This window comes from Crocodylus siamensis, chromosome 1, assembly GCF_052110815.1.
Source record: "Crocodylus siamensis isolate JL-2025a chromosome 1, ASM5211081v1, whole genome shotgun sequence".
In the NCBI taxonomy this organism is placed as follows: Eukaryota; Metazoa; Chordata; order Crocodylia; family Crocodylidae; genus Crocodylus; species Crocodylus siamensis.
In genome coordinates, this window is record NC_143395.1 from 39,737,557 (window position 1) to 39,765,065 (window position 27,509).

The window sequence follows — 27,509 nt, forward strand, 5'->3', positions numbered from 1 at the left end:
GCATACAGGTCAGCGGGGAAGGAACAAGTAGTCTGGATATGTATTTTCAGGGTTGCTCATTTGATACAATGTAGCCCTAGACATATTATGTACTTAATTTCACTTTTCCGGCACTTTTTCTTTCCCTTTAAGAAATCTGGTCCTTCCTTTCTCTCTAGATAAATCTAATTTTGTAAAATGGAGATACGAGCAATTTATTACCTCAGAAGAGTAGTAAGAATGAATATATTAAATATTGGATGGCATTTAAGGAATAGACAAATATATGATTTCACTGTTTTTAAAGGGGTGGGATATGATAAAACTGTTTTATAGCCTGCTCCACACCTATAGGTTAGAAGCAGACAGAAGAAACCATTGGCATGATGCAGCTGAATTTGGTGCAAGTGCCCCTGTTATTTAAAGTAGTAAATTGTTTTATCTGTCCTTCAAGCAACATAGTAATGGGATCTATATAAGCACCTTGAGAGTTTGTCAAATAAACCTTAAAAGAAATCATTTATGCTTAGAAAGGACTTTTCACTTTTGTTTCCTGGTTTGTTTGTTAACGTGTTAACAATACCTTCTAAACACATGGCCCTTTTCCAATCCACATTATTCATAACATTGAAATAAATCATAGGTTTAGAAAAGACTTAGAGGTCATCTATTAATTATATTATTCTGCTATACTGTTTACAATCAATCTAATTACCTTGTAATATTGTTTTCATATTTTACAGAAATATTATGTCAATAATATTAATGACAAATACATGAAACAGTCATAGGAGATACAGCCAGTACAGCAAGTCAAGCCCAAAAGAGAGAATGAAGTACAAGCAGGAGACAAGTACATGCAGAAGGCACTAAGTCTTAATGGGGAAAATGGGTTTTTAATGTTGAACTGACTCAATATGAAATTAATAATGTTGGTCCAAAAAACCAAAACATGTCATTAACAACCTTGGCTGAATATGAACTGGCAACCCAAACATGAACCATTTCAAATTACCCCCAGCCACTCAGTATTTCATAACTCTAGTACATGGTTTTCCTAGAAAAAGTATCCTAGGTTTGATCACTTTTGATAGTCTTGATATTTTGTAGCATTACATGAAAAATTATGGTTAAGTCAAACATACTGGCGCCAAGCCATTTAACAGCTCATTGAATGTAGCTGACAAACATCATAATTTTAAAAAGAAAAAGGAAGAGATCCTGTGTTCCAATCAGAGTTGATAATGAAATAAAAAATACCTCACTAGGTTACAGCCTTAGGACCAGTCTAGCATAGCACAGCACAGTAAAGGCTAAGGCAACAAATGAGGCGGCAAAAACTACAGAATGGATGGATGATTTTGCAAAGGGTAGCTGTACTGAACAGAGGCTGATAATTAATTACACATAAACAAGACAAAAATATTAATTTATTTTACAATAGTATAAAGGATCCTTAATTATAGCTAAATATTACTACTGCCACTAATTATTTACAATATGGTGTGTCTTTCCCTATTTGAGAAGTAGGGAAAAAACATCCAATTCTTAGAGATTATACAGCAGGGGTGGGCAATTATTTGGCTGGAGGGCCACTTACGGAGTTGTAGTGAGCTGTTGTGGGCCTGAGGGGATGCTGACCCAACCCAGGTAAGCTGGGAGGAGGGGCAGGGGAAGTGATCGCAGATAATACCAAATTATGGGGTAATATAAACACACCAGAGAGTAGGGAACGAATCCAGGTGGATCTGGACAGGTTAGAAAAGTGAGCAGAACAGAATAGGATGCAGTTCAACAAGGACAAGTGCTAAGTGTTGCACCTAGGGAAAAGGAATCACCAACATGCTTATAGGCTAGGGGAGGACCACCTCAGCAGCACAGCAGTGGAAAAGGATCTTTGAGTCACTGCTGACTCCAAGACGAACATGAGCCGTCAATGTGACAAAGTGATCAGTAAAGCTAGCTGCACTTTATCATGCATTAGCAGGTGCATGACAAATAGGTCCAAGGAGGTGATACTTCCCCTTTATGCAGCATTGGTTGTACTGCAGTTGGAGTACTGTGTCCAGTTTTGGGCATCACACTTCAAGAGGGATGTGGACAACCTCGAGAAGGTTCAGAGGAGGGCCACTTGTATGGTTAGGGGCCTGCAGGCAAAGCCCTCTTTGAGGGGAGAGATTGAGGGTCCTGAATTTCTTCAGTCTCTGCAAGAGAAGGCTGAGAGGTGATCTTGTAGCCGCCTACAAATTCATCAGGGGGATGACAGCAAGGAATAGGAGATGCTCTACTGGGGTACCCCTTGGGGTAACTAGGAACAATGGCCACAAACTGATGGACAGCAGATTTAGGTTAGACATCAGGAAGAACTTCTTTACAGTAAGGGTTGCAAAATCTGGAATGGGCTTCCAAGGGAGGTGGTGCTCTCCCCTACCTTGGGGGTCTTTAAAAGGAGGCTAGAGAGGCACCTGGCTGAGGTCATCTGACCCCACGACTCTTTCCTGCCCAGGGCAGGGGGTCAGACTCAATGATCTGCTAAGTTCTCTTCCAACCCAAACATCTGAGTCTATGATCCCAGTATAGTTGCTGAGAGGTGGGAATTGATCCTATCTGGTCCAGGCCCATATGCCCTGCACCTACTATCAGGAGCACCAGACAGAGTAAGCAGGCAGGCAGGTGGGAACAGTCTCCATGGAGACCAACCTGGGAACCCCACAGGCAGGGCACACTTGGCTGGGTAGATAGGACAGGGCCACAGGCAAGTGGGGAGAGGTGTCCAGAAGTGGGATGGGTGTGCGAGGCTAGGGCTACGGCTGGGGCCAGGATCACAGGGAAGTGTCAGCATGGTGCCATTTGGGAAGTGGATTGTGGACTGTAGCTCTGCACCAGGCCCAGGCCCTGTGTTGTCATCGCCATGCAATCTCAGCCCTGGTCCTAGCCCCATCCACCCATCCCACTCCTGGATGCTGCTCCCCACCTGCCCATAGCCCCATTCTAACTGCCTGGACATGGGTGCCCTGCCCACAGGATCCCAGACTGGTCTCCAGAGAGACAACACTCACCTGTTCCATCTCGTGCTCCCAGTGGTGGGTGCAGGGTGGACAGACCCGGGTTCCTGGGCAGTAGGGTTTGATGGATGCAGTGACACTTGTGGCAGCAGCAGCTGGAAGGAACTTCCACTTCCAGGGCTGCTGGGAAGTGAAGTCCAGCCACCACACTGGCCCCCACCATGTTGTGCCCTTTGGAGTGGCAGGACTGACTGCATGTGCCACAGCCTGGGCTGTTGCCCCCTCCCCTGCCGCCATGCCCGGGATGGATGGGGCTGAGGTACCTGCTATGGGCTGGATAAAATCTCTTGGCAGGCTGGATCTGGCCCATGGGCTGTATGTTGCCCACTCCAGTTCTACACTTCAAGTATTAGAAGATGGTTATCATATCCCCCTTAAGTTTTTATTTTTCAGAGTAAAAACTGTTTTTTCAGCCTTGTGATAAAGAGAACGAGGGGAACAAAATGAAGCAATAAGATAAATTATGTTATTAACACCTGATAGCTGGTATTTATTTGAAATTAATTTCTAGTCTCTTGTCTAGTATTATACTCAGTGGACACTTTATCGTCTACCAAATCACTTATTCTATGCCCCATAGGAAGAAAAAGATAGGATTTTTTAAATATTTTTTTATATATATTAGTAACAAATGGAAACATGAAATTGTGCCCATTATACCTAAAAATTAAATCATTTTAAAGAATGAATGAATTAGTACATGAGCACGCAACCATTTGGATTATAATTGTTCTAAATAAAAAAGCATTATATTAATTAGATATGTGTTTGGAAACAGCAGTAAATAACTTGTAGGTTTTAGAACTGCTCTCTCTGAATTTCCAAACTGCACAGAAAAAAAAGGAGAGAACATTTTTGCAAGCAATACATACCATTACAAGATGGCAATGCTCTGTTCCATGCTGGTTTTCCATCAATGCCAATCACGCATGTTATAGTAGAGGGATCAATAATCTTATATCCGGAATCACACTGATAGGTAATAGTTGATCCAAGTTTGAAATCTGTTCCAATTCTTGTTCCATTCATTATGTTTCCTGGGTCAAAACAAGCTTCTCGTGGTTTTTCTGTTAAAAGGGGATATGAATAAAAAAAGCACTCTCAATATAATAATCCTTGCAGAAAAAATAAATTTGACAATCTGCAGGGTTTTTTTTTTAATTATATTGACTTTACAATCATGTAATTAAAATATGTTTCTATCTTTAAAAAATGGTTATAGGGATATTGATGTTTTCCAAAGATTATTTACCTGTCCAAGAAAATGACACCTATATCTTTTTGCATCATGTTAAGAAAATGTACCTCCAAACCTCCAAGAAGATTAAACTACTTCAGTTTTGCATTATTTATTTTTAACTACATAGAAGTTATGTGACTTTACAATATTCCAGTAAAGTAAAAGAAATGCCTGTCATTTCTAAAATCCTCAATTTTACATTTATATTTTCTACTAAAAGCCAAAGAATTTCATGGACTTTCCCATTACCCAATTAGAAAGATGCCAAGGCTAGGAAGATATACAGTATTTTTCTGTGGACAAATTGTGCCTGTGTTTGTCCTGAAACAAAAATATCTCTAGATTGATGTGTACACACATCATCCTTCTAATCAGGGTTTAGTGAGCATCATGGTTTAGTGATGCTTTTCTACCATTGATTCAATGGTGTAATCCCAGGATAAATGTACAGACATATTTTGCAATATCCTTGGATAAACTGTTACTACTGCTCATCTGGAAAACATTTTTAGGATTTATCCTGGAAAAGCAGACATAGATGTCTGTACAACTGCACTCATTTTTGGGATAAAATAGCTTATCCTAGGATAACCGTTATGTCTATTTGCAGAAACAAATATAACATCATAAATTTAGAATAAACTTCTGTTGGTTTGTTCTTTTCTTCTTCAGATTTACAAGAGTTTAATACCATGATTAATTTAAGATGTCAAATTTCATCAATTAAAACTGAGACCATTAATTAAAAGGTTATCAAAATATGTAGTGTAGTGTATCAAAGAACTACATATTTGGTGTAAGACAAGAGTTATGAATCCTGTGTCACAGGAGCCAAGATTTCAGTCATTGTTTTTGAAAACTAGCTAATGCAAACTAATGGACGAGGGGAGAGGGGAGGAGTCAGGATGTCACACATCACTGGTTTCCATAGCCATGAAATACCCCAGAAGGTGGAGATTTTTATCAGCTATTATTCTAGAACAAATCCTTACCACATTTTACATGCCAATGTTTCAGCATCAATGGTTCTTAAAGAATTAATAGGTAATATTAGGTTTGATGTTTAATTCATTCTTTGGTTTATAATATGCATCAGTAAAACAAGATGGTATTTTGGAATGTGAACTTTTTTCTGTACATGTATAATGTGAAGCATACATATATAGCATAACTATATATAATGCATAACGAAAAATAAAAAAGAAATTGTGTATGACCTACACATGAACACCTGTATATGCTATTGGAAAGTGAATTTTCATCTCCTTTCTTTTGCCTGACTTCCCCATTTCCCTTCCTTACAAATCAGCAAGGTTTCCTCCCTAGAATAAATTGCATTCTGTTTTTGTTTACATTATATTTCAAATTCAGTTGTGAGAGAAAAGGCCAGGTTTCCCTCTACAAACAATGTAAATGCAAATATGACAATTATACTGGGAAGAAGAGCCTTGCTGGCCTGCAGGGAAAAGTATGAGGACAGAAAGAAGTTAGGAAATGAGTACAAGGGAACTTTAATATTTCTTTTTAAGCTCATTCACTTTTAGTGGTTTGACATTTTCATATTCTTTGAGTTTTATTTGTTTCTCCTTTCTTTCATGCGTATTTTACTCAGGTTTTATTCAGTTGAAGGAGACAAAAAGCTGAAACAGTATTTTTTCTACTAACAAAAAGTTTGAAAAAACTGACCACAGATGACAATTTTAGCAGAGAATCAGGAGCTAAGCAAAGTAACTGGTAAATTTGAGGTATGGTGACTGAAAAATAATCAGTAAGCAATTATGCCTCTGAACTCTGAGTGGCTAATAATAGGTGCCAGCCTAAGTATTAGAAGTCATTTGTTGAATAGTTATTGATATATGTGTATGCAAATCACCTAAAAAATGCTCACTGTGAAGTAGTTAGGGGAAAAATATTGTTATGGATATAAGTAAACATACAGAATCTCTGAATCCTAATTGAATGAGACAATTCCATTATTGTTTAATCTCCTTCAAACATTATTTCCCTTTTTTTTTTTAACTTGTACCCTCCATTCTCCTCTAAGAAGATAAGAATGTACAGGAATGTCACGGAAGAGAAGGATAAAATTCATTTTCATGTATCTATTCAGCATATATTTGCTGAAAAGAATTTTTAAAAAGATAAAGTGAGTAAAAAACAGGAAGGTGAGACTTTAGAATGAAATACTTCCCAGCCTCCACCTATAGACCAAGTTTCTTGAAATATGTTTAAAAGAAAGTTTGATGTATAATATATTGTTTTTACATAGACCATTTTAAGATGGCTGATTCTAAGGGATACATAGCAAAACAATATCAATATGTTAAACGGTTAATAGTAATAGAGAAACACTGTTAATGTCCTAAAGTATAATTATGCACTATCTGACAAGTATATGAAATGCAAGCATATATATATAGATAGATAGACAGATAGATAGATAAATAGATAGATATCGCTCTCTCTGTATATCTATATCTATATATGGTTGCATATATAGATATCTATAGATATATAAAATATAATAGATTCCAAATCAAGATTTTTTTTTTCTTTTCTGTGTAAGACATATTATCTTGACAACATTACCTTTATATTCAATGGCAAATCCTGACATGCCAACAGAAGCATCACTTCGAAATGCAAGAAATAGGCTATTAATACTGCTCTCAATTCTTTCAGGTGCCTGGGAGCCTTGAAAACTTCCAATTAGAGGACTGTTGGAATCTTCCCCTTCATAAATATGCAGAAAATCATAACTGGGCTCCATACTGAAACTGAAATGAAAGAAAAAAGAAAATAGCAATGATTTTGTTTTTAAAGTATAACTACATCAGTTCTGTAGTTGTCTTCTACCTAAGATGTCATCCTATGCACAAGAAAAGGTCTCTAAAAATATAAGGGATTGGGATATCTTAAAATCCAAATTCTACATGCCTTGTAAATACTGATCAATCAAGAATTTAACATTGATAGAATTTTAACTGAAGCGTTCTCATGTAAAGTGTGGTCATACTATAACTTATTTTTATTTCCATACAAATAAATTGTAGAAGTATAATAATACATATTACTATTATGTTAAATATAGCATCTGTGTGGTATAACAAGAAAGACAGCAGTACTGCTTTAAGAAAATGGTTGTGCAGGTCCACTAGGCCCCTGGCAGATATTAATTTAATTACTTTATGGGATATGAGCACTTTTATCCCAGAAATCAATAATTATGTGTCCTCCATGCCAGATGTTCACAGTGTAACATGGCAGGATATTCAGTCGTTGGGATATGGGATTAAATTCCTCATATCCCATAAACATTCTACCAGGGCATGCACCAAATTTTTCCTAATATTTAACCTAAACTTCCCTTGCTGTGTCTTGAGTTCATTGCTCCTTGTTCTGTCATCTGCCACCACTGAGAATAGCCTATCACTATTTCATTACACTATCTCATTATTCAAGTGAAAGCAAAATGAGACCAACGAGTCAAACTGCAGGAAGCATATTTTATTAATGGAAATGTAGAAATAGGTCACAAATAGGTGTTCATTTCTAGAGGTAGAAATTTCTGCAAAATATCCACTGCTAGAAATCTTTCAAGAAGGAGTACAGGCATTCCGCTTGCAGCTACTCCCTCTCTTCCCTGTCACCTGACCAGGGTGCTCCTAGTCTGCGGAAGGCAAGGGACCAGTGGCGTTTCCACGTTACCACCACATTGGGCATGTCTACATGAGCATTTATGCCAGCTTAAACTTATTGTGTTTTAAGAAGGACTAGGCCACCATTTACATGTGCAGCTATTAAAGCACATTAATGCTGTGTGTGGACTGACGTGTAATTAAAGTTAGTTCCACATCAGTCCACACACACAATGTTACTGTGTGGTAAGGCATCTACATGTGCATTACTGTGCAGTAACTAACTGGGTGTAAATGTGATACCCTGCATGATACAGATACCAAATTTACTCTCAAGTCAGCGTAAATCACCATATTTACTGTGCAGTATGGGCATGCATGTGTAGATACATGCCTGTACTGCACAGTAATTTTAGTTACTGCACAGTAAATGTACACATGTAGACACACCCATTGTATAGGAAACCTACCTGCCACCACAACTACATTCACTCCACCAGCTTTCATCCTAAATATATCACTAGATCCACTGTCTAGAAACGAGTTCTACATTACAACCAGATCTGCTGTGACCCCACTGACAAGGATAAACACCTTACAGATCTAGAGCAGAGATTGCTAGAATTACAAACAGCGCCTCCCCGCCACCCCGCTAACGTCAAATGGCATATCTCAAACAATAGATTAACACTTTCCTATCCTCATGGAGGCACCAGGCTTTCCAATAGATCCAAATGCCTGCCATGTCCCCACACCATCACTGTACCTAATAACAAGGAGTACAATATCCAAGATTACCTCATTTGCAACTCTACCATCATCATATATGTCATCACCTGCTTACAATACCCTTTTGCTGTCTACATCAGGCAAACAGGGTGATCTCTGTGTATAAGAATGAATTACATCAGCTGCCATTAGCTGCAGAAAGACACAGAAGCCTCTAGTAGAACATTTTGCCCTCCCTGGACACTCTCTTACTGACCTCAGGATTATTTTTTCTCAGTAAAAAATAAAGTCTAATAAAAAATAAAATAAAAACTAGTTTGAATGGGAAACTGCAGAACAAGAAATCCACAAACTGAACTCTGCTAAGTATGATTTAAACCAGGACTATGGGTTTATCTATCTCATTGCTGGGATTAGTTTTTGTGACCCTTTTATTCCTATGGGTTTAATATTCATTTGCTTTTCTCTCCTAGCACTGCTTTCCTCCCCCTATCTTTCTCTCTTGTCCCTTGTATTTTGTATTCTAATTTCTTTCTCCTTAGACTCTGCTTTCTGCATTTCCTTTTCACAGCATCTGATCTATTCCAACACGGAGGAAAGGCAGCAAGAAGGCACAGCAGCCCCCTGGCTCTCTAGAGACCTAGCGGACCTACTGTGGCTAAAAAGGAAAGCCTACAAAGTAATCCAAGGAGGATTACTCCGCGCTGCAGGGACCAAACCAGGAAAGCCAAGGCTGCAGCTGAACTCCAACTAGCTTCAGGCATCAAGGACAACAAAAAGTCCTTTTTCAGGTATGTGGGGAGCCAGAGGAAAAGCAAGGGCAATGTTGGACCCCTGCTAAACCAGATGGGGCAACTGACAACTGACGCCCAGGAAAAAGCCAACCTATTAAATAGGTACTTTGCGTCAGTCTTTTGTCAGTCACACGGGATGCCCATGCCTGCTATGGGACAGGGAAATCTGGGTGAGGGGGATCCCCTACCCTCCATCAATGCTGACCTCGTGAAGGAACACCTTGAGAAGCTGGATACCTTCAAGTCAGCTGGCCCTGACAACCTGCACCCCAGGGTACTCAAGGAGCTGGCGAGCGTCATAGCCCAGCCCCTGACACAGATCTTTGAAAACTCCTGGCGCTCTGGTGTAGTGCCCGAAGACTGGAAGAAGGCCAGTGTGGTGCCGATATTCAAGAAAGGGAAGAGAGTGGATCCGGCTAACTACAGGCCCATTAGCCTGACTTCTATCCTGGGGAAGATCTTAGAAAAGTTTATTAAGGAGGCCATCCTTGAGGGACTGGCCCAGGCTAACATTCTAAGGGACAGCCAGCATGGGTTTGTTGCGGGTAGGTCTTGTTTGACCAATCTCATTTCCTTCTATGACCAGGTGACCTATCACCTGGAAAAGGGAGAAGAGATTGATGTCATATATCTTGACTTCAAAAAAGCTTTTGATCTGGTATCCCATGATCACCTCTTGGCCAAACTGCCCAGTTGTGGCCTTGGCTCCACCACGATCCGCTGGCTGGGAAATTGGCTTCGTGGTCGGACCCAGAGGGTTGTGATTGATGGCAGTCACTCATCGTGGTGCCCTGTGACCAGTGGGATCCCTCAAGGCTCTGTCCTGGGACCCATACTATTCAACATCTTCATTAATGATGTGGACATTGGAGTCAGGAGTGGACTGCCCAAGTTCGCCGATGACACCAAACTTTGGGGCAAAGCATCCACGCCAGAAGATAGGCGGGTGATCCAGGCTGACCTGGACAAGCTCAGCAAATGGGAAGACGAGAACCTCATGGTGTTTAACACCGAAAAATGCAAGGTTCTCCACCTTGGGAGGAAAAACCTGCAGCACCCTTATAGGCTTGGCAGTGCTACGTTGGTTAGCACTACAGAAGAAAAAGACTTGGGGGTCATCATTGACCACAAGATGAACATGAGCCTGCAATGCGATGCTGCGGCTAGTAAAGCGACCAGAATGCTGGCGTGCATCCATAGATGCTTCTCGAGCAAATCCCGGGACGTCATTCTCCCCTTGTACTCGGCCTTGGTGAGGCCGCAGCTGGAGTACTGCGTCCAGTTTTGGGCTCCACTATTCAAAAAGAATGTGGAGAAGCTTGAGAGAGTCCAGAGGAGAGCCACACGCATGATCAGAGGTCAGGAAAACAGATCTTACGATGACAGGCTGAGAGCCACAGGACTCTTTAGCCTGGAAAAGCGTAGGCTCAGGGGTGATCTGATGGCCACCTATAAGTTTATCAGGGGTGACCACCAGGATCTGGGGGAACATCTGTTCACCAGAGCGCCCCAAGGGATGACGAGGTCGAACAGTCACAAACTCCTGCAAGACCGTTTCAGGGTGGACATAAGGAAGAATTTCTTTACTGTCCGAGCCCCCAAGGTCTGGAACAGTCTGCCATTGGAGGTGGTTCAAGCACCTATATTGAACACCTTCAAGAGTAAATTGGATGCTTATCTTGCTGGGATCCTATGACCCCAGCTGACTTCCTGCGCTTTGGGCAGGGGGCTGGATTCGATGATCTCCCGAGGTCCCTTCCAGCCCTAATGTCTATGAAATCTATGAAATCTATGAAATCTAAGTGAACTTTGGTACACAAAAGCTAGTACTACATACATTTATCTTACTTAATTAGTCTATAAACATGTAAATCTACCCTGCCTTCTGATTGACTTCAAACTAACATAGCTAACTACCTCTTTCTACTCCACTCTTCCCAGTCCCCAAGGAGAGTGGGGCAGTAATCTCCAGTGTGCAGTTGAGGGAGAAGCAGGGAAAATCCCGTAGCCCATTCCCCAAACTAGGGACTGTCTGGTATGAGGAAGAGGCAGGGAGCATCAATGACTGCTCCCATCCCACTTCCTGTCACCACCTGGTACAGGACAGAAGAGAAGCCCAACAGAACAAAGCCCCTGAATCTGGTCCCTAGACCAGGCAGTCTCTGGTGCAGACGTTCCTTCTTGCAAGAGAGTTCCTCTTGCAAGGTAGATCGTCCAGGTGCCAACAGGAAAAGACATGACACACAAGAGAGACAAAATAAGCCAAACCTTCAACTTATTTAAAACCTGTGCTACATCACTGATATTAGTATACAAATAAAGACTATTGGTTTTCAGATGTACATTGCTATAAAATAGTGACATTTATTAAACCATTTAAATAAAATTATGAATTCTTTCAAGGGAACTTTTTTTTGATTCTTCCATTTTGAGATTAATATATTGACATACACATTAGTATGACTTTCCCGGTTCATTACTAGTTTAATCTTAAATATATTTCAGGTGGGAGTTAAAGATATTTTTGATTAGCTAATTTGCTCCCATCTGCCATGTGTGTATACTTATACTCATACTAAACTGAAAAGTTATAAATAAGTGTGACAGTTGTGCCTCTTCGGGGCAGTCTATTAGTGGTCCCGCAACACTGATGAAGGGACACACCTTGTTATTTTCTTGATTGAAAGATCTTAATCAAGCAGGAGGCTGCCTATTCTGTCTCGGTGCCTGAGGCACTATCTGCGGCTCCTTTCCTCCCCTTACACCACAGCCCAAGCCTCACAGATGTATCTGGTGTTGTTCAAGTCTGTCCTACTCTCTGTGCCACACTGACACTCTCTGGTTTGTCCCTCAGCCTGCGCCCTTGCTGGCACCCTCTAGCTCTTCTCACACTGCCCATTCCAGAACTTCTTGCCAGTGTCAGCTCTGGGGCTCCTCATTGCCACCTTCCGTTGGGGTTCCCCGCTGCCCCCTTCCATTGGGGCTCCCTGCTGCCCCCCAACTCCGGGGCTGGGGCCAACGCACCCCAAACAATGCTGCGCCTTCTCTAGTGCCAGGAACCCCCACGCTACAGTGGAGTCCCTATGAGGCCTCCTCCAACCCCTAATAGCCTCAGCTGGTCCTCTGGTCAAAACAATCAACACAAGAACACAAAGCCCCTGGGCTACAACATAAAAGCTAGACCATCCTGGTCAAAAATATAAGAATCCATCCCTACCAGAGACAGCAAGTGCACCCAACCCCAGCAGGAATCAGGGGACGTTCCCACCAGAGTTCTCCCCTTGTGCTGGCCGAGTTCCTCCTCCCTCAGCTGTCAGAGGGAAACTGCCCTCCTGGCCTCCTGCCTGGGCTTAAGAAGGGCTAAGCTCTGCCCCTTCCTGTCTCTAGGTTTCCCTGGTTGCCCTAGCGACCAGCACCTGTGCAGTCCGGGTGACTGCCAACTGAGCTTCCCCCTTCCCGCCACTAGGGGTCTCTCCCAAGTCATTTCTGCTCTCAGTCACGGGGCACCTGAGAGCTCTGCGACAATAAGCCATTAGCAACCACACCTAGGTACAGTTTAGAAGTTCATTACTATGAAAGGAGAGCATAATGATGTTTTTTGAACATTACAATATATATGTGAATCCTTCCTATTTAGTGGACCATTGATGTAAGACAACAAAGACCTCTCTTCCTTGTCAAAGTAAACAACAGGCATGTAAAATAGATCTACATAAGTAGCAGCTTCATATTCCAGTTGATAAAGCTCTTAGATATGTATAGCAATGACCTTTTGAAAGCTCTGAATATAATTTTGCTTTACAAAGGGATTGCTGGCTTTTTTGGCAAATGACAAAGACAGCAAATGTATGTTTTAATAAATATATATTTTAAAGTGTACATTATGTAATAAAAAGCTTTGATACATATTTTGCTCAATATTTTACATTTCCTAATGTTGTTGTCATATAAGTTAAACATGAAACAAGTGGGTATTTTTACAAGTGCTCCAGGGGTGGAAGGGTTCCTTAATTAGAGTGGCTTTTAGAGTCACTCTAATTAAAGGGCCCAGAGCATCTCGTGTATTCATGTCCCTGTGCTTCAGAATGGTGGTGGAGGCACTTTATCTAATGCTTATTAAATGAGTGTGGGGGCTGGCTGAAGCGCAGTAATTACCATGCTCCAGCAGACTTGACTAATCAAATATTTATATGCTGTAATTCCAGTACTTTAGAGAAGCCTCCTGGCTTATGTACAGGCACCCTACATGTCCAATTAATGTGCTTTAGGTAGTGTGCATTAAATCACAATAATGGAGGTAAATAGTACCTCCATTGTGAGGTACTAGAAAAAGGTGCATTCACCTATTTTAACACTATTAGCTAAAGAGCATGGCTTTTTGCTGATGCTTTAATGAACATTAAAATAGGCCAATGCACATTAAAGAACACATGTAGATGTGCCCATGGGCACTAATTTTACTTATTTCCTTATATATTTAATATATTTTTCACTTGCATGGCTTAGATTTTATTTTGGCTAAAAAGGGAACTAAGAGACATAAATGTTTACCAAGGTTTGCTTTTCTTACAAGTCCTTGTTAGAACATGCTTATAGCACAATTTGTTATCTTAATTTGCCCTTTAATTTCATTTCTTTTGTCCCTGTTAGTCATCCTTCCATACATGACCCATTGTCTAAAGGGAGAATACTGCTCCTAGAAAAAGATAATAATACTGCAAGCTGTCTTCTTGAACCAAAAACAGTATCTTCTGCATGAAGTATCTGTAATTGTCACATGGCACTAAAATGTGCCTGCTCCTTTAAGGGCAGAAGCAGCCTAAGTAGGGAGCCCTGCAGGCCAGGCACAGCTCCACAGCTACAAGTTGCCTGATCAACAGGCTAATGAGGTAATTAGCTCAGGCAGTCAGCTGACTGGAAGGAGGCAGGGCTCTGGGAACATATAAGCTCAGGGCTGGGGCTGGCAGAGTCCACTCTCTCTGGAGACTGCCAGGGGAGGGAGCCCATGCCCAAGAGAGCTACCTAGAGACATGCTGTGCTGCCTACAAGAACAGTACAGCTCCAGGACCCCAGAAGATACCCAGGGCTGGGAGACACCTGTCCTAGGGGTGGAAGTTTGCTTTCTTAAAGGAGCAGAGTGTGGTCTTCATTGCTATTGTTCTGTTACAGCCCAAGGGTTTATGTGTGCGTTACTGGTTGTACTGGAGGTTTGGGATGAGGCTGTAAGAGGACGTATGGAGGCCTCATTAGAGGGATGTAACTACTCAGGAGGCTGGAGGACCTGGTGCCAGAGGGGCACAGTCACATAGGGCCAGAGGGGTGCAGCCACATAAGGCCAGAAGGCCCAGTGCCAGAAGGATGCAGTCAGGCAGGGACCGGAGGCCCAGCAGACAGGGGCTAGGGGCCCAGTGACTGGAAGAAACCAATTGAAGCTAGTGCTTTAAAGACCAGTCTGACACAATGAGCCTAGGCTATAACGTCTAGCCAGATTAAAAGGGTGGAGGCTGACGTCCCAACGGAGGAAACAACATCCATGTAACACCCATGAGGCATGTTGTATGGGAGATTTAGAGCCATGCAATTAGCCCATAAGGTTTGAGGTGCCCCATTCAGCACACTACTAGACAGAAATCCAGCAAAGGGTCCAAGGATGAGTGAGCTCTTATGTGATTCAGCAGACTGGGACCACAAGAAGGCCTGTAGGCAGCCTCCCGACTAATTTTTTTTTTTTTTTACCATCAAGACGTGGCATATGAGACAAGAGGGTGCCCTCGGGGCAGAGATGGCACAGTTGCAAAGCCACCAGGAACATCACCACCACCCCTGGGGACCTCATCCCATGACAGTAATGATATTGGAAACAAGAATATTGTGGCCATGTCTTCCCTACAATAGATATTTTACTAATCCTTTGAATTGTCTATATGAATGGGGGGAGGTTCTTAGAAAACATACAAAATATGATAGTAAAACAGTTGATATTTTTAAATTACTTATCTTCCAATAGGCTTCAAGTAAATAAAAAGAGTTGTGATCACTTTTGTATAAGCAGCATACAGATGAATGTAACAAGGTGCCAAAGAAGTCCAACTTGCATTGAAAATAATAAAAGTAAGGATGATCAGTATCTTGCCTATGCACTAGACTGCCCATAGGGAAAGCTAATAAATAACAGAATAATTCCTTAGTTTTAACAGATTCTTCCAGACAAATATATAAGGTTAAGTTTAAACATTAGATTGAAAGATTGTGTACTAGATGTTTATGCAGTATCATCTTCATAATAATTATCTTAGCTTATTATCCTTTTTTCTTCCAAGTGGACATTAAATAATTTTAAAGATGCTTGTTAAAGGTTTGATTTTATTTTATCACTTTATTCAAACTTACCTTTTTGGTTCTAGAAAATCATCAATTCCCTAATGATAATTCACTTTAATTCTAGCCTTGAAACTTCACCAGACAAGAAATTGTATGTAGCTGTATTAGGTATCGCAAAATGCATTTATTACGTTAATAAGACAATGAGATGCATTTATTTAAATCTCTCAAGGTAGTTTTATTCCCCATGAATACAGAGAGCCATCACTCTCCATTTTTCAGTGGTTAGACACATAATAGAAGTAAAATGTATGTTTAGGGCATTAAACTTCATAAGTCACATATGGCTTTTCTGTTCAAATTACGTATTTGGCATCAGAAAGTGCTATACAGTTAAATAAGTTACTTTCTTTTATGTTATTCTGAAGCAATGATATAGTAGGTATTAGATACATGCTCTAGGGCTTAGCTAGGAAATGTAATTAGGAACTCTATGAAATGATAAATGATGTAATTTTTAGATGTGACATTTAAAAACCTGTTACACAGAGGCGTTTCTCTAGAACTGGTACCTTTTGAATATCAAGGCAATGACAAAGTCAGGGTTTACTTTTATTCTCCAGTCACATTCCTTTCCAGGAGGATATGCTTGTGGGTAGTTAGGTGATAAAATAACACCCGCTGGGCCTGTCAGGTTCCCTCCACATGCAGCTGTCACAATACAGAAAGAAAAAGTATGTGGTCACATGTTTGACTGAAAAATGAGGGAAGAACAGTTAAAATAAAAACAAACTGACTTTTATAATTTTATTTTATTATTTTTTTTTTTTATATACCAGCTTTTATATTTCTAGCTAATCTTTTTTTTCCCCTTTTGCAGTCCCACAAACAAAGCCCATACACTTGAAAGAAGTGATCCCATTTTATACATTTATTTCACAGTTGTCCAAAAGTCTGAAATTCCAACTGGTATGAGCCATGGATTCCCTTTCTTATTTAATTTTAGCTCCATTGCCCTGAAAACATGTCCTATTTACCAGAGGCACAACAAAATAGTTCAGTACCTGGGGCAGAGGTAGAGGGAACTTACCTTTCCCTGCTCTCTGTGCTTGGGTGGCAGCTATTACACTTCTTGTAGCAGCATGGGCTTATATTTCTTGACCTGATGGGTGGGTTCACCATATACCTATGCAGCAACCCAGCTGGTATGGACTCCCTAGAGCTGATCTTGGTACATCATTCACTCCCTTCCCCCACAATCCCCTATGATACCGCGAGAACCTCAAAACTACATGCCCTCAAAACTACTTCAGTTCAGGTGATGGTTAACTCTGGGACATGCTATCTGGTTTGTGTTAGGGTAACTTCAGTCTGTTCCATGAAGATAAAATGAGCAATATGCAATCCTCCAGAATCCCAGGATGCACTGCTTCCAGCCCTACCCACCCAAAGCAGGGCTAGAGTCTAGATGCCATGCCCTGGCTTGCCAGCTCTCTAGTAGCAAGTCAGAGTTGCGCAGGAAAGAAACAGCATTAACACTTAAAATGCAAATGCTCACAGCAAGTTCTAACTTATACAGCACTTACCATTCCACAGATTTAGTATGGTCTAAGGGAGGGGTGTCAAACAAACGGCCTGCTGGCCAGATCCACCATCTAGGTAGCTGGACCAGCCCCAGCCCTGCATGCTGCATGTGGTGCTTGGGTTGGAATCAGTGTAGCATGAGCTTCAGGTAGCATAGGAAAGAGTAGAGGTAGAAAAGAAGGAGGGGCCATGCAGATTTTAGCCTAATTATTCAATGGTTAGGGGAGTTTGTCATGGAGCAGAAAACCCAAACTCTAGGTCTGCTTACCCAGAGAGGTTTGAATCTATACCTCTGGCTTTATAAAGAAGTGTTCTACCACCACATGCACAGAATGCTTTACATCCCTCCCCTTGAAGCTAGCTCATTCTGCATTTAATATTCATTGGATAAAATGGGGAATATTTTTTACCTAAATGGTAGTAAGGGGCAAGGCTAGAACCTAAGACTACAGGACTAAAGTCAAGATTCAGAAAAGCACTTAGACACCTAGGGCACATCTACATAAGCACACATGTCCAGAGGCATGCACTTCCTGTGGGACAAATAGCAGTAGTGTGAGGTAGGGGAGGCTGCTGGCTCCAGCCTCCCTTACTTGGGATCCTGAGGGCCTCTCAGGGCAGCAGACGTGCTGAGCTGTCCACTCAGAGCCTAACCAGCAGTCAGAGCATAGCTCTAGCCAGCCAGGCTCGTTTCTGGTGGTGCATGCTGCTGCTATGTGTGCCATGCTGCTTTTATTAGTGGTGGGGTTTTTTGACACCAGGATTTCCTGATGTAACCCCTCGACCCAGTGCTGCTAATTAGCAGTGTGGTGCACAGGTGCACATGTGCCATGTGTGGTTTACTGCACCTCAGTTGGCTATGAGGTGCTGTAAACCCTGTGTGTGCTTGTGGGGATGCTTTCCTAAAGTGCAACTGAGGCAGACATTAGGCACCTAAAACCAAATGAACAATCCATGAAAAAGCTGCATAATCACTTAGGTACCCGGGAATCTGTAGGCACCTGTTTTTGGCAGTAAAATTAGTTAGATGCCTAATGTTTGATATCACCAAGGGTGATTTCACATTAGGAGCTGAGCATTTCAGCACTATATTATTCTTAATGCCATCTGATATTTATTAACTGGATCTCCCCATACCTAGATCTCCTGAGGGACCCAAGCCAGTAGGCATACTTAACCCACACCTAGTGATGCTGAGTTTAGCAAAAAGCACTGCATACAGGCTACTTCCACTCAAAAATGTGGTTAAAGGAGAGGTGGTGCTCACCTTTTAAGGACCAAGTTAGTGAGTACAGCAGTTATCCAGGAAATGGGAGACCTAAGTTTTAGGCCCTCTTCATCCTGAGGGGCTTCAAAAAACTTATCCCACATCTCTGAAGAGAGGGTCTTAATCAGCAGACTAAGGGCAGGACTGGGATGGGACCCATCCATTCTTCCAGTTCAAGCTGTGCCACTCTGGAGCCAATAATTCAACTTTCACTAGGCTAAGAACGACTTAAAAAGGACATGACACTAGCCTAACAACGAAGGCAATCTCTTAAAAGATGTGACACTTGGGTTGTGGGATTAAGAGACAAAGAATTACAGAAATCAATACATCTGTAGGATCACAATCTGAAAACATTTGAATGGTAATATGATCGGTAATTGACAAACCCCGAGAACTGTAACAGTTCTTCTCAATACCTATGCATGTAGGAGGATCAGGTTGCCAAAAGAATCGGTTATTCAGCTGCACACAAGTAATTCTAGCCTGCCCTTGGAGCTGATATCCAGGGTCACATTGAAAGGTAGTGGTGTCCCCAGGTTCTCTGCTGTCTCCATATCTGGTACCATTCTGTGGAGTCCCGGGATCATTACACGTTGATGCTATTGATGCTGTAAACAAACCATGAAATGAAAGGATTTAAGACATATGTACTGCGCTGTCATAATCACACAGCACAGTCTATTTACAGGAATATCCAGGCAGAATATATTATTTGCTAATTTGTTAGCATGGAAGTTAGGGTTTTTGTTTTTTTTCCCCAGGAATTTGCTAACTAAGATGCATCATCTTTACATTATCTTCCTGCCTGTTACCTTTGGTGAAAAATATGGCCTGCTAGGGAATAAACTCAAGCCCTTCATTTTCTGTTCAGCTAATCTATCAAAAAGCTAACAATTTATTTTTTTCATCTTGATGTTTCTTGAATCAACACACATTTCTTTACACAATATGACAGCTTCTGTACTATAGGACAAACGTCATAAATTAGATAACATGTTACACTCAGTATATCTCATAGCACAGAAATGATATACATACAGCAAATCAAACCAAACTTCCTCTATGTGCAAGCCTGGGTTTCTCATTATAATGGTATCTCCTGAGGAGCCAGATTACACCATCTCATGTTAGGGTCAATATTTGAAGGAACAGTATAAACTATATAGTGAGAACATCCATGTCAGTATCAAATCTACAGGTTTAACAACTCTTCTTTCACACTGGCATCATCACCACCACCACAACCAGAGCACCTAGAACGGAAGAGTCCCTATTCTGCCTATTCTCCATCTTTTGTGAATAATGTGTCAAAACTGATTCACCATTTTTCTTACACTTTTTCTTCTCACTGCAGATGACATCTGTCTTGTTTTCTATAGCCATGTTTTGGCAAATTACCTGATCTTTTTTTTAATGTTGCCTGGCACAGAATTTGAGCCTAGGGACAGACATTACATATAAACCAGATTAAATGATCAGAAACTAGGGGTGTGCAAAATGGGTCATATTCATTTTGGATTTGGCCCTAATCAGGGACAGCGATTTGATTTGTTGATTTGGATCACTGTCCCAATTCAACTTGGCCAAATCTGAAGATTTGATGCTGATTCAGACAATCAGCAATTTGGCCATAGACATAGCTTTAAATATTTTTTCTACATGCCTCAATGTACCAGGTGTGGCTCATGAATGCTGCAATGCTGGGGAGGATGGGGTGTCCCACAGGAGCATGGGGGAACCCCCCGCATGCTTGGCAGCAAACCTGGAAGTGGACTAGAAGTACTTCTGGTCCATTTCCAGGTCCAGTGCCAAGTGTGCTGCCCCCTCCCACCCCACCCCCACACATCTCTGGCTCAGCTATCGGCCACGGGGAGACCCCAGGTGTCCCCCCAGACCCTGGAGGCATGAGTCACCAAGCCAGGAATGTGTGTGTGTGTGTGGGGGGGGGCAACCTACTCCCCGGGGGACCTGGAAGTGAACTGTAAGTGCTTCTGGTCCACTTCTGGGTCCAGTGCCCAGTGCATTTGCGCTTCCCCCCACCCCCCGCACTCCTGTGGGACTCTCCATCTGTCCCAGAATCTCAGTATTCATGAGCTGCCTGGTACCTTGAGGTATGTAGAAAAACCATTTAAAGCTATGTCTATGTCTGAATTGTTGAATCTTTCCAAATCTCTCCAAATCAATTCGGAGCATTCCAATTTGATTTGGAGAGATTAAAGGGTCTCTTGATTCAATTCGGATTTGGCAATTTGGTCACTGAATCAAGCCAAATCTCCACTGAATCGAATCAGCAACCGAAGCCTCACACAACCTTATCAGAAACTGGTTTAAAACTAAGAGAACAGACATTCAGTGTGTATAAACCAGGTTCAAAATGGCCCAAACCAGTTTAAGATAAACTGGGTTGAATGTAATTTCAGACTTAACTGATTTGGCTCAGATCAGTTTATGCATTGTCTGTCTCAAACTTCTTTCTGGTTTAAATTAAACAAGACTCCCCCAGCATTCTGCCATGGTTTCTGGGCTGGGTTCTCTGCTCCAGCCCAGCCAGGATGGCCTGCCCCTCTGCTCCCCAGATGGAGCAGAGATAGACAGGGGTGGGGGTCTGGCCAAGGAAGGATTTAATTCCCCCCTCCCTATCCATCCGGCAGTTACCCAAATTGGGTCTGCCAGTTGCTTCCCCCTCCTGCTGCTCCAGCTGGCACCATGGCCCCTAAGGCAGAGGGAGGCAGGGAAGGGGGTCAGTTTCCCTTCCACCCCTACTGGCATCCAGGTCTGCCCCTCCTGTCACTGCCAAGCTTATTCGCTGAGGTGGAATAGGCCCCTGCTGTCCCCTTCACCAAACAATGGACAGAGGAGGAATAACCCCATCCCTGCCCCTGAAGGGGCTTTATGGGCTGACTGTGCCCCTATCAGACTACTGCAGCGGGAGGGGACAGGGCCCCTGGTGGGGCAGCACCCCAAAATAGTGTCTGGGATTGCAAGCCTCTTCCTGGTGGGGGGTCCCACTGTGGGGTGGGCAGAGCTGCAGTGGGCTGTGTGCAGCAGCACTGGGGCCCGGAGCTGGGGTGGACTAAGTACAGCAGCACCAGACCACCTCCCTCCCCGCCCAGCACTGCCACCCTGCAGCACTTTCCTCATCCCCAGCACTTTCCTCGCCCCACAGCGTGCAACTCCCACCCACAAAAAAGGGGCTCTTGCCCCATTTTGGTCACTCCCCCCTCACTGCTCCAGCAACTGGCCAGCTGGGGGCATGACCAAAAGCTGTGGGCTGGGCAGATCTGGCCTGTGCAGGGGCTTTGTACAGGATGAGCTGCAGTGGTAGGGGAGAAACTGCTGCTCAGCACTGGGGAAAAAGCCCCTCCCTGTCCTGCTGCCAGTGCTTCCAGGTGCAGCTGCCTGGAGCTGGTGTCAGGCTGCCCTGTGTCTCTGCCATGTCACCACCATCTCTGGGCTCCCCATGGGGCAGTGGTGCCAGCAGAGCAGACACAAGGCAGCCTGGTGCCAACTGTGGGTGGCTGTAGCAGATGCCGGCAGTGGAAGGGAGAGGGGCCACTTTTAAATAATGCCATTTATTACCCAAGTGTTTTAGAAACCATATTTAGTATTAAGAACAGTTAAAAAGTCTTCCTATGGTCCAATCCTGGGAGTTCAAGCCTTGCTCCAGATTTAGCTGAAAGCCAAAACCACTTGGCTGAGATGTAAATGTTAATGGCTGCAGCAGTCCCTCAATATGAGGATGACACTCTTCCAGTAAATGGAACATGGCCATTCAACCTAGGATCTAAAAAGCAGCTGGGCATGATGTTAACAGTCTCCCTTGTGGGATGTTTATTTCTAAATCTGATATGCCATAACCATGCCAGTCTGATAGGCCACGTGGCTTGGCCAGACTTTTGACCTGTTTTTGACTCCAAGGTATAAATCTATAATTTTCTGTAGCTGAGAGTAACCAGTGTATATAACTGCTTATGTGCATGATTATCTTGATTTTAGAAATCCCATGTATCAATTTAAGTAAATTGTTGCAAATATTTAGATTTTTAAATGAAATTTTGTAAATGAAATTTTCAAACATTTAGTTTGCAGAGGCTTGTCAGTATCTGTAGTTTCTTTACAGCGGGTTGGATTCTGCATTTATTGCATCTCCATCTCTACTGACAATAAGTTTTGGTACATCTGTGATAAATCCCTACTTCTTTATCAGTATTCTTTTGTTCTAGTTCTCCAATACTACAGTTTTACAATGTAGCACAGAACTCTCCTAACTCTACCAGCTCTTTGCCCTGAAACTTTCCTGAATACAATCATCATAGCCTGTCTCTACATAGATAAAGTGACAAAGAGAACAGCACCACATTCTGAAAAGTATATATAGTTGATTCATCCCTTACATATAGTACAATTAGCTCCACAATATAAATCCAAGTTTCTAAAAACAGCAGCTCAATCCTATTTGATAGCTGTGGCCATCCTTGTAAAAAATCTAGTTTGTACAGAACCCAAAATTTACTTCAGAAGATGTCTAACATTCCAGATGTAATAGATAATATATTTTATTTTTCAATATGTGGAAGGCATAAATCAACAGCTCAGAGGTCTGACCTCCTTCAGTTCCACTAAACACATGGCACATCAATGCTAAAACTTAACTGTAATACAGAGTGTGTCTACACATGTGCTTTAATGCATACTAGACTATTGTACTGTGCATTAAACTGTCACATAAAAAACTGTGACACTACACTAATGCACAGTAAAATAGTCTACTATGCATTAAGCATCTCTAAAAAAGTGTGCAAAGCTTTACTGTGCACAGCCTAATGCACATTAATTAAGTACCTCACACTGGAGGTACTAAATTTTAATGTGCATTAGAAAAAGCACATTAATGGTTGCAAAGATGTGACTAGTGTAATGTCAACATTAATTACTTCTTTCCTGACCATTTTTGTCAGATGGAAAGAGATAAAAGTCTACAGAAGGTAGCAACTAAGAATCAATCCTGGGAATTAAGAGAAGCAAGGGTAGAGATGCAGACACAAGACAGCAGAAATAGAAAAAGTAAGATAGAGAAGAATGGAAACCAAAGGGCAGAAGTACTGACAATACACCCTTGACAGACAGAACATAATTCTAAATTTATACAGTGAGGCACTAATGAGTCCACTGACATGCTACATAATTAAAATGAGATACCACACTGCTAGAACCAGCAACATATCTAAAAACAATGGAAACTGTATCAGTGCATCCAACAAACAATGAATATGCCATGGGTCAAATTAAAATTGCATTTGGCTGGCTCTACTGCAGGAGTGTTATAGTCCTGAAGTAGATGTACATACTTTCAGTTAAGAAGTTTTGGGGAACTTTTGAAGAGAGCTTGAGAAAAAGCCTGCTAACCTACTACTTTATTATACATTATCCAAGTGATCTCAATCAGAATTGACAGGTTCAGTAGTTTGGTTTTTTTTCCATCATCTTGGTTAAAAGAACTGGTTGGTATCTCTTTATATTTAGGAAGAGAAAGGAGGTGGATACAGCAGACTCTATATGGAGTAATATTTTTTCTAGTACTCTTAAAGAATAACCAATAAAAGGATGATACCTGGGAAGATTCTTTAATGCTCACATATAGTGAAGAGTACTCCTCTATGAGTAGTGGAAAACAGGCAACAAAAATTCTCTATATAACTTATCTAGATGAAACTAGACTAATTTACAATGGAAATAAAGTGAACTTTCTTATACCAACAGATATTAATTCTTAAAATAACTTACTGAGGGACAAAATTAATTACCTGTCCTGAAGACTTTCAATTTACATATGGAATCAGAACTCATGGTAGAAGTCATATCTTTTATTAGACCAACTAGATTTTTGCAAAAAAAAAAACATAAATAAAATAACTGCAAGCTTTCAGGTACAAGCACCCTTCTTCAGGCATAGGGGAAAAGGCTGTAAAGTTTTCCCAGGTAGGAATAAAAATTAATATTTCATAGGACAGTTAAAGGTGTGGTAAAATCTCTTATTTGGCACAGTTCATTTTATGCAGGTTTGGCTCAGAGAAAAGTTGGAATAGTCTATTTACCTCAACTGTGTGATTACTTTTGCCTCCAGACCAGAACAGCTATACTCTGGATACCTTAAATACACACACACACAGACACACATATACACACACACACGCATATATACACATACATATATGTATACATACACGTACATACACACACACATATACATATACACACACACATATATGTCTGTATATATGTACATATGTGTATGTGTATATATATAACCTGAAACATAAGTTATAAGGTTGATGCAGTTATAAGGTAGATGAAGCAGCTGAAGCATAAGTTATAAGGTTGATGCAGGATTTAGATGTGAGTTTTGTGATCAGAGGATAATGGCCCTTCTTCCCTTACAATCTTTTACTCTATAAATGCTTACAGAGTAAAGGGTTTAAGATGATAAGTACAAGTAGCAGAATTGGGCTCCAGTTTCATATTACCCAGGCACACACCAAAGATTGTTATCAAATTCAATGCAACAGTACCATTAAAAAAATAAATAAAACTGTCCCCCTTAGACAGAGTATGATAAGAATTCTATTTCATTTAGTAGAAGACCAAAGTTCATTTTGTGACCAGCTCTAAGTTGTCTGACTAAACTGTAGGAGCAATTCCCTACTCCCTGGGTACATTTACATGCACATTAATGCACCAATTATTATGGTGCATTAAGTTTAGTACCTGTAACAACAGGTACTAACTTAATGTGCCACCATTGGTGCTACTGCACATTAGCACAAATTAACTCTTTTTTTTGTGATGCGTAATGCCCATTGGACTAACCTACTGCACATTAATGCATTAGCATGGTTTTTGCCAGCCATGCTAATGTGCAGTCAAATTAGTTCAATGGGCATTAAGCATCTCGTACAGATATGTCCGCTGTGAGTATATAAATCCCATTAGGCTTTACATTCCCAGAGGATTAGGATCATCCCCTGGATATGTTTAGATGTCTCTCTATTATGTTCTCAGAGCGAGTAATAAAACTGGTCCTACACTTTGATTGCACTTTGATGTGCTCTATATCTATAAATTCCCCCCACAGTAAGAAGAACACAGATGGAGACATAGGTTCACAGTGTAGAGTGACAGAACCATACCTGCAACTTTCTATTGTCTGACACTCTTCTGTACAACATATTTCAAAGAAAAATGCAAAGCCCAACAAAAATATAATTCAATGATCACAATGGTAAAATCATAACCACCATCACTCCTGACCAAGATGTGCCTATGAATAAATCCATCCTTTTCTTTGTTCAGAAAGTTTAAGCTTCTTCTCATTACTTTAAAGGCCCCATATAACTCTTCATCATACATGCCAACTAATGTCACATTATATCAGCCTTCACTTCTCCAGAAATGCTAGCCTTGAATATTTATTTTCCTTTTCTCTTTTAAAGACATCTACTTGCAGTTTCTTCCATTCTTGTCCTACCATATGAAATACCTTTTACTTAGCTGATTCATAAATAACTCCAACTCTCTCACCTTTCAGATCTCAAAATTCACCTATGCGTATAAGACATAATGACACAAATAATGGGAAGATGAAACAGTCATAGACAGCAAGTAACATGTATTAAAGAATACTTCCAGATTATTTGAGACTCATTGCTTACATGGCTACCCCATTTTATGCTCTTAATTTTATTAGTTTACTCACTCGTTCTCTAAAATTTAGATATTGTATTTTGAGGTGGGGAGGGTGTCTCTGTCTTTCTGCATTTTTTGAACAGCAATTAGTAAAATCAGACCAGGATTTCTTAGTGTGATCTCTCTTACTGGATCCACTGATAGATAGGGATAGAGCTGAACAAGCCTTTGGATGCAAGATTCTTCTTCAGGCATGACTGAAACCTGAAAAAGAATGGCTTCCTTTCAAAAGCTTGTCTAACTTTATCCCAGCTATTTAGTCAAATAAAATAAATCTCACCAAGAAACCATTTCCCCTTTCATAATTCTTGGACTATCACGGTTGTGACACACTCCAAATGAGACCCCAATTCTGACAGGTATTTGGGGTGATTCTACAAGCCATATTAATATGGAATAAAAAGGAAGCAACCAATTTTATCACTTTGGGCACCTTTATACATGCTCTGGGGGGCAAGGGTACTTTAATTAGAGTGACTCTTGAGTGGCTCTAATTAAAGCACCCACAGCATCTCATGTATTCAGAATCCCACACTTCAAAATAGTGTTTGATGAGCTTTAGTTAAAGGGCCTCTACCACCATTTTAAAGTGCGGGGACCCTGAGTACAGATGACTCTGAAGCTGCTGGAGAGTGCTAATTAATTGAGCATGCTAATTAATCAAGTATGCGTCCTGCTTTTTAAAAGATCCATAAAATATGAGACCATACATCTAAAATTAAAATCAGGATATTTATTTGCATGTAAGAAAACAATGTGGTTTCTGCAGTAAATGCTTCTGACCCTAGTAATTTATTTATACTGGTCTTGTACTTTAAGAAAGTGTTAATTGAAATTATTAGTAAAATTGACATTTGGCACCTATGCAGGTGAAGAGTTATATTTTCTACTTGGGGAAATATAGTAGAGAAAGAATTAATAGTAACATATATTGGATTTTGTTTATAGCTGCAATATAGAGTAGGGAAATTGCATGGTGACAGAAGGTTTGACATGAAGTGAAGCTGGATATGGAAAGAATGCAATAGTTTAGGTTCAGAATAACTAAGATGTTGCTTCCTATTATTGTTTTAAGATCCGGCCAGTTATTTCCTTTATTCTAGCTATAACTTATATCTTTTCAGGAAGCCAGTGGTTGAGCCATTG

General features: G+C 41.1%; 1 protein-coding gene across 1 annotated transcript in view; it reads right to left on the minus strand.

Annotated features, from left to right (window-relative positions):
- The window catches only part of CSMD1 (CUB and Sushi multiple domains 1), a 2,270,760-nt gene that overhangs the window by 371,020 nt on the left and 1,872,231 nt on the right, over positions 1-27,509 (minus strand). Inside the window, exons 27-30 of the mRNA XM_090033387.1 lie at positions 19,037-19,228; positions 16,339-16,477; positions 6,874-7,061; positions 3,917-4,111 (exon numbers count right to left, since the gene is read on the minus strand). Coding sequence (XP_089889513.1) covers positions 3,917-4,111; positions 6,874-7,061; positions 16,339-16,477; positions 19,037-19,228 — 714 coding nt within the window. The remainder of the gene's footprint in view (positions 1-3,916; positions 4,112-6,873; positions 7,062-16,338; positions 16,478-19,036; positions 19,229-27,509) is intronic.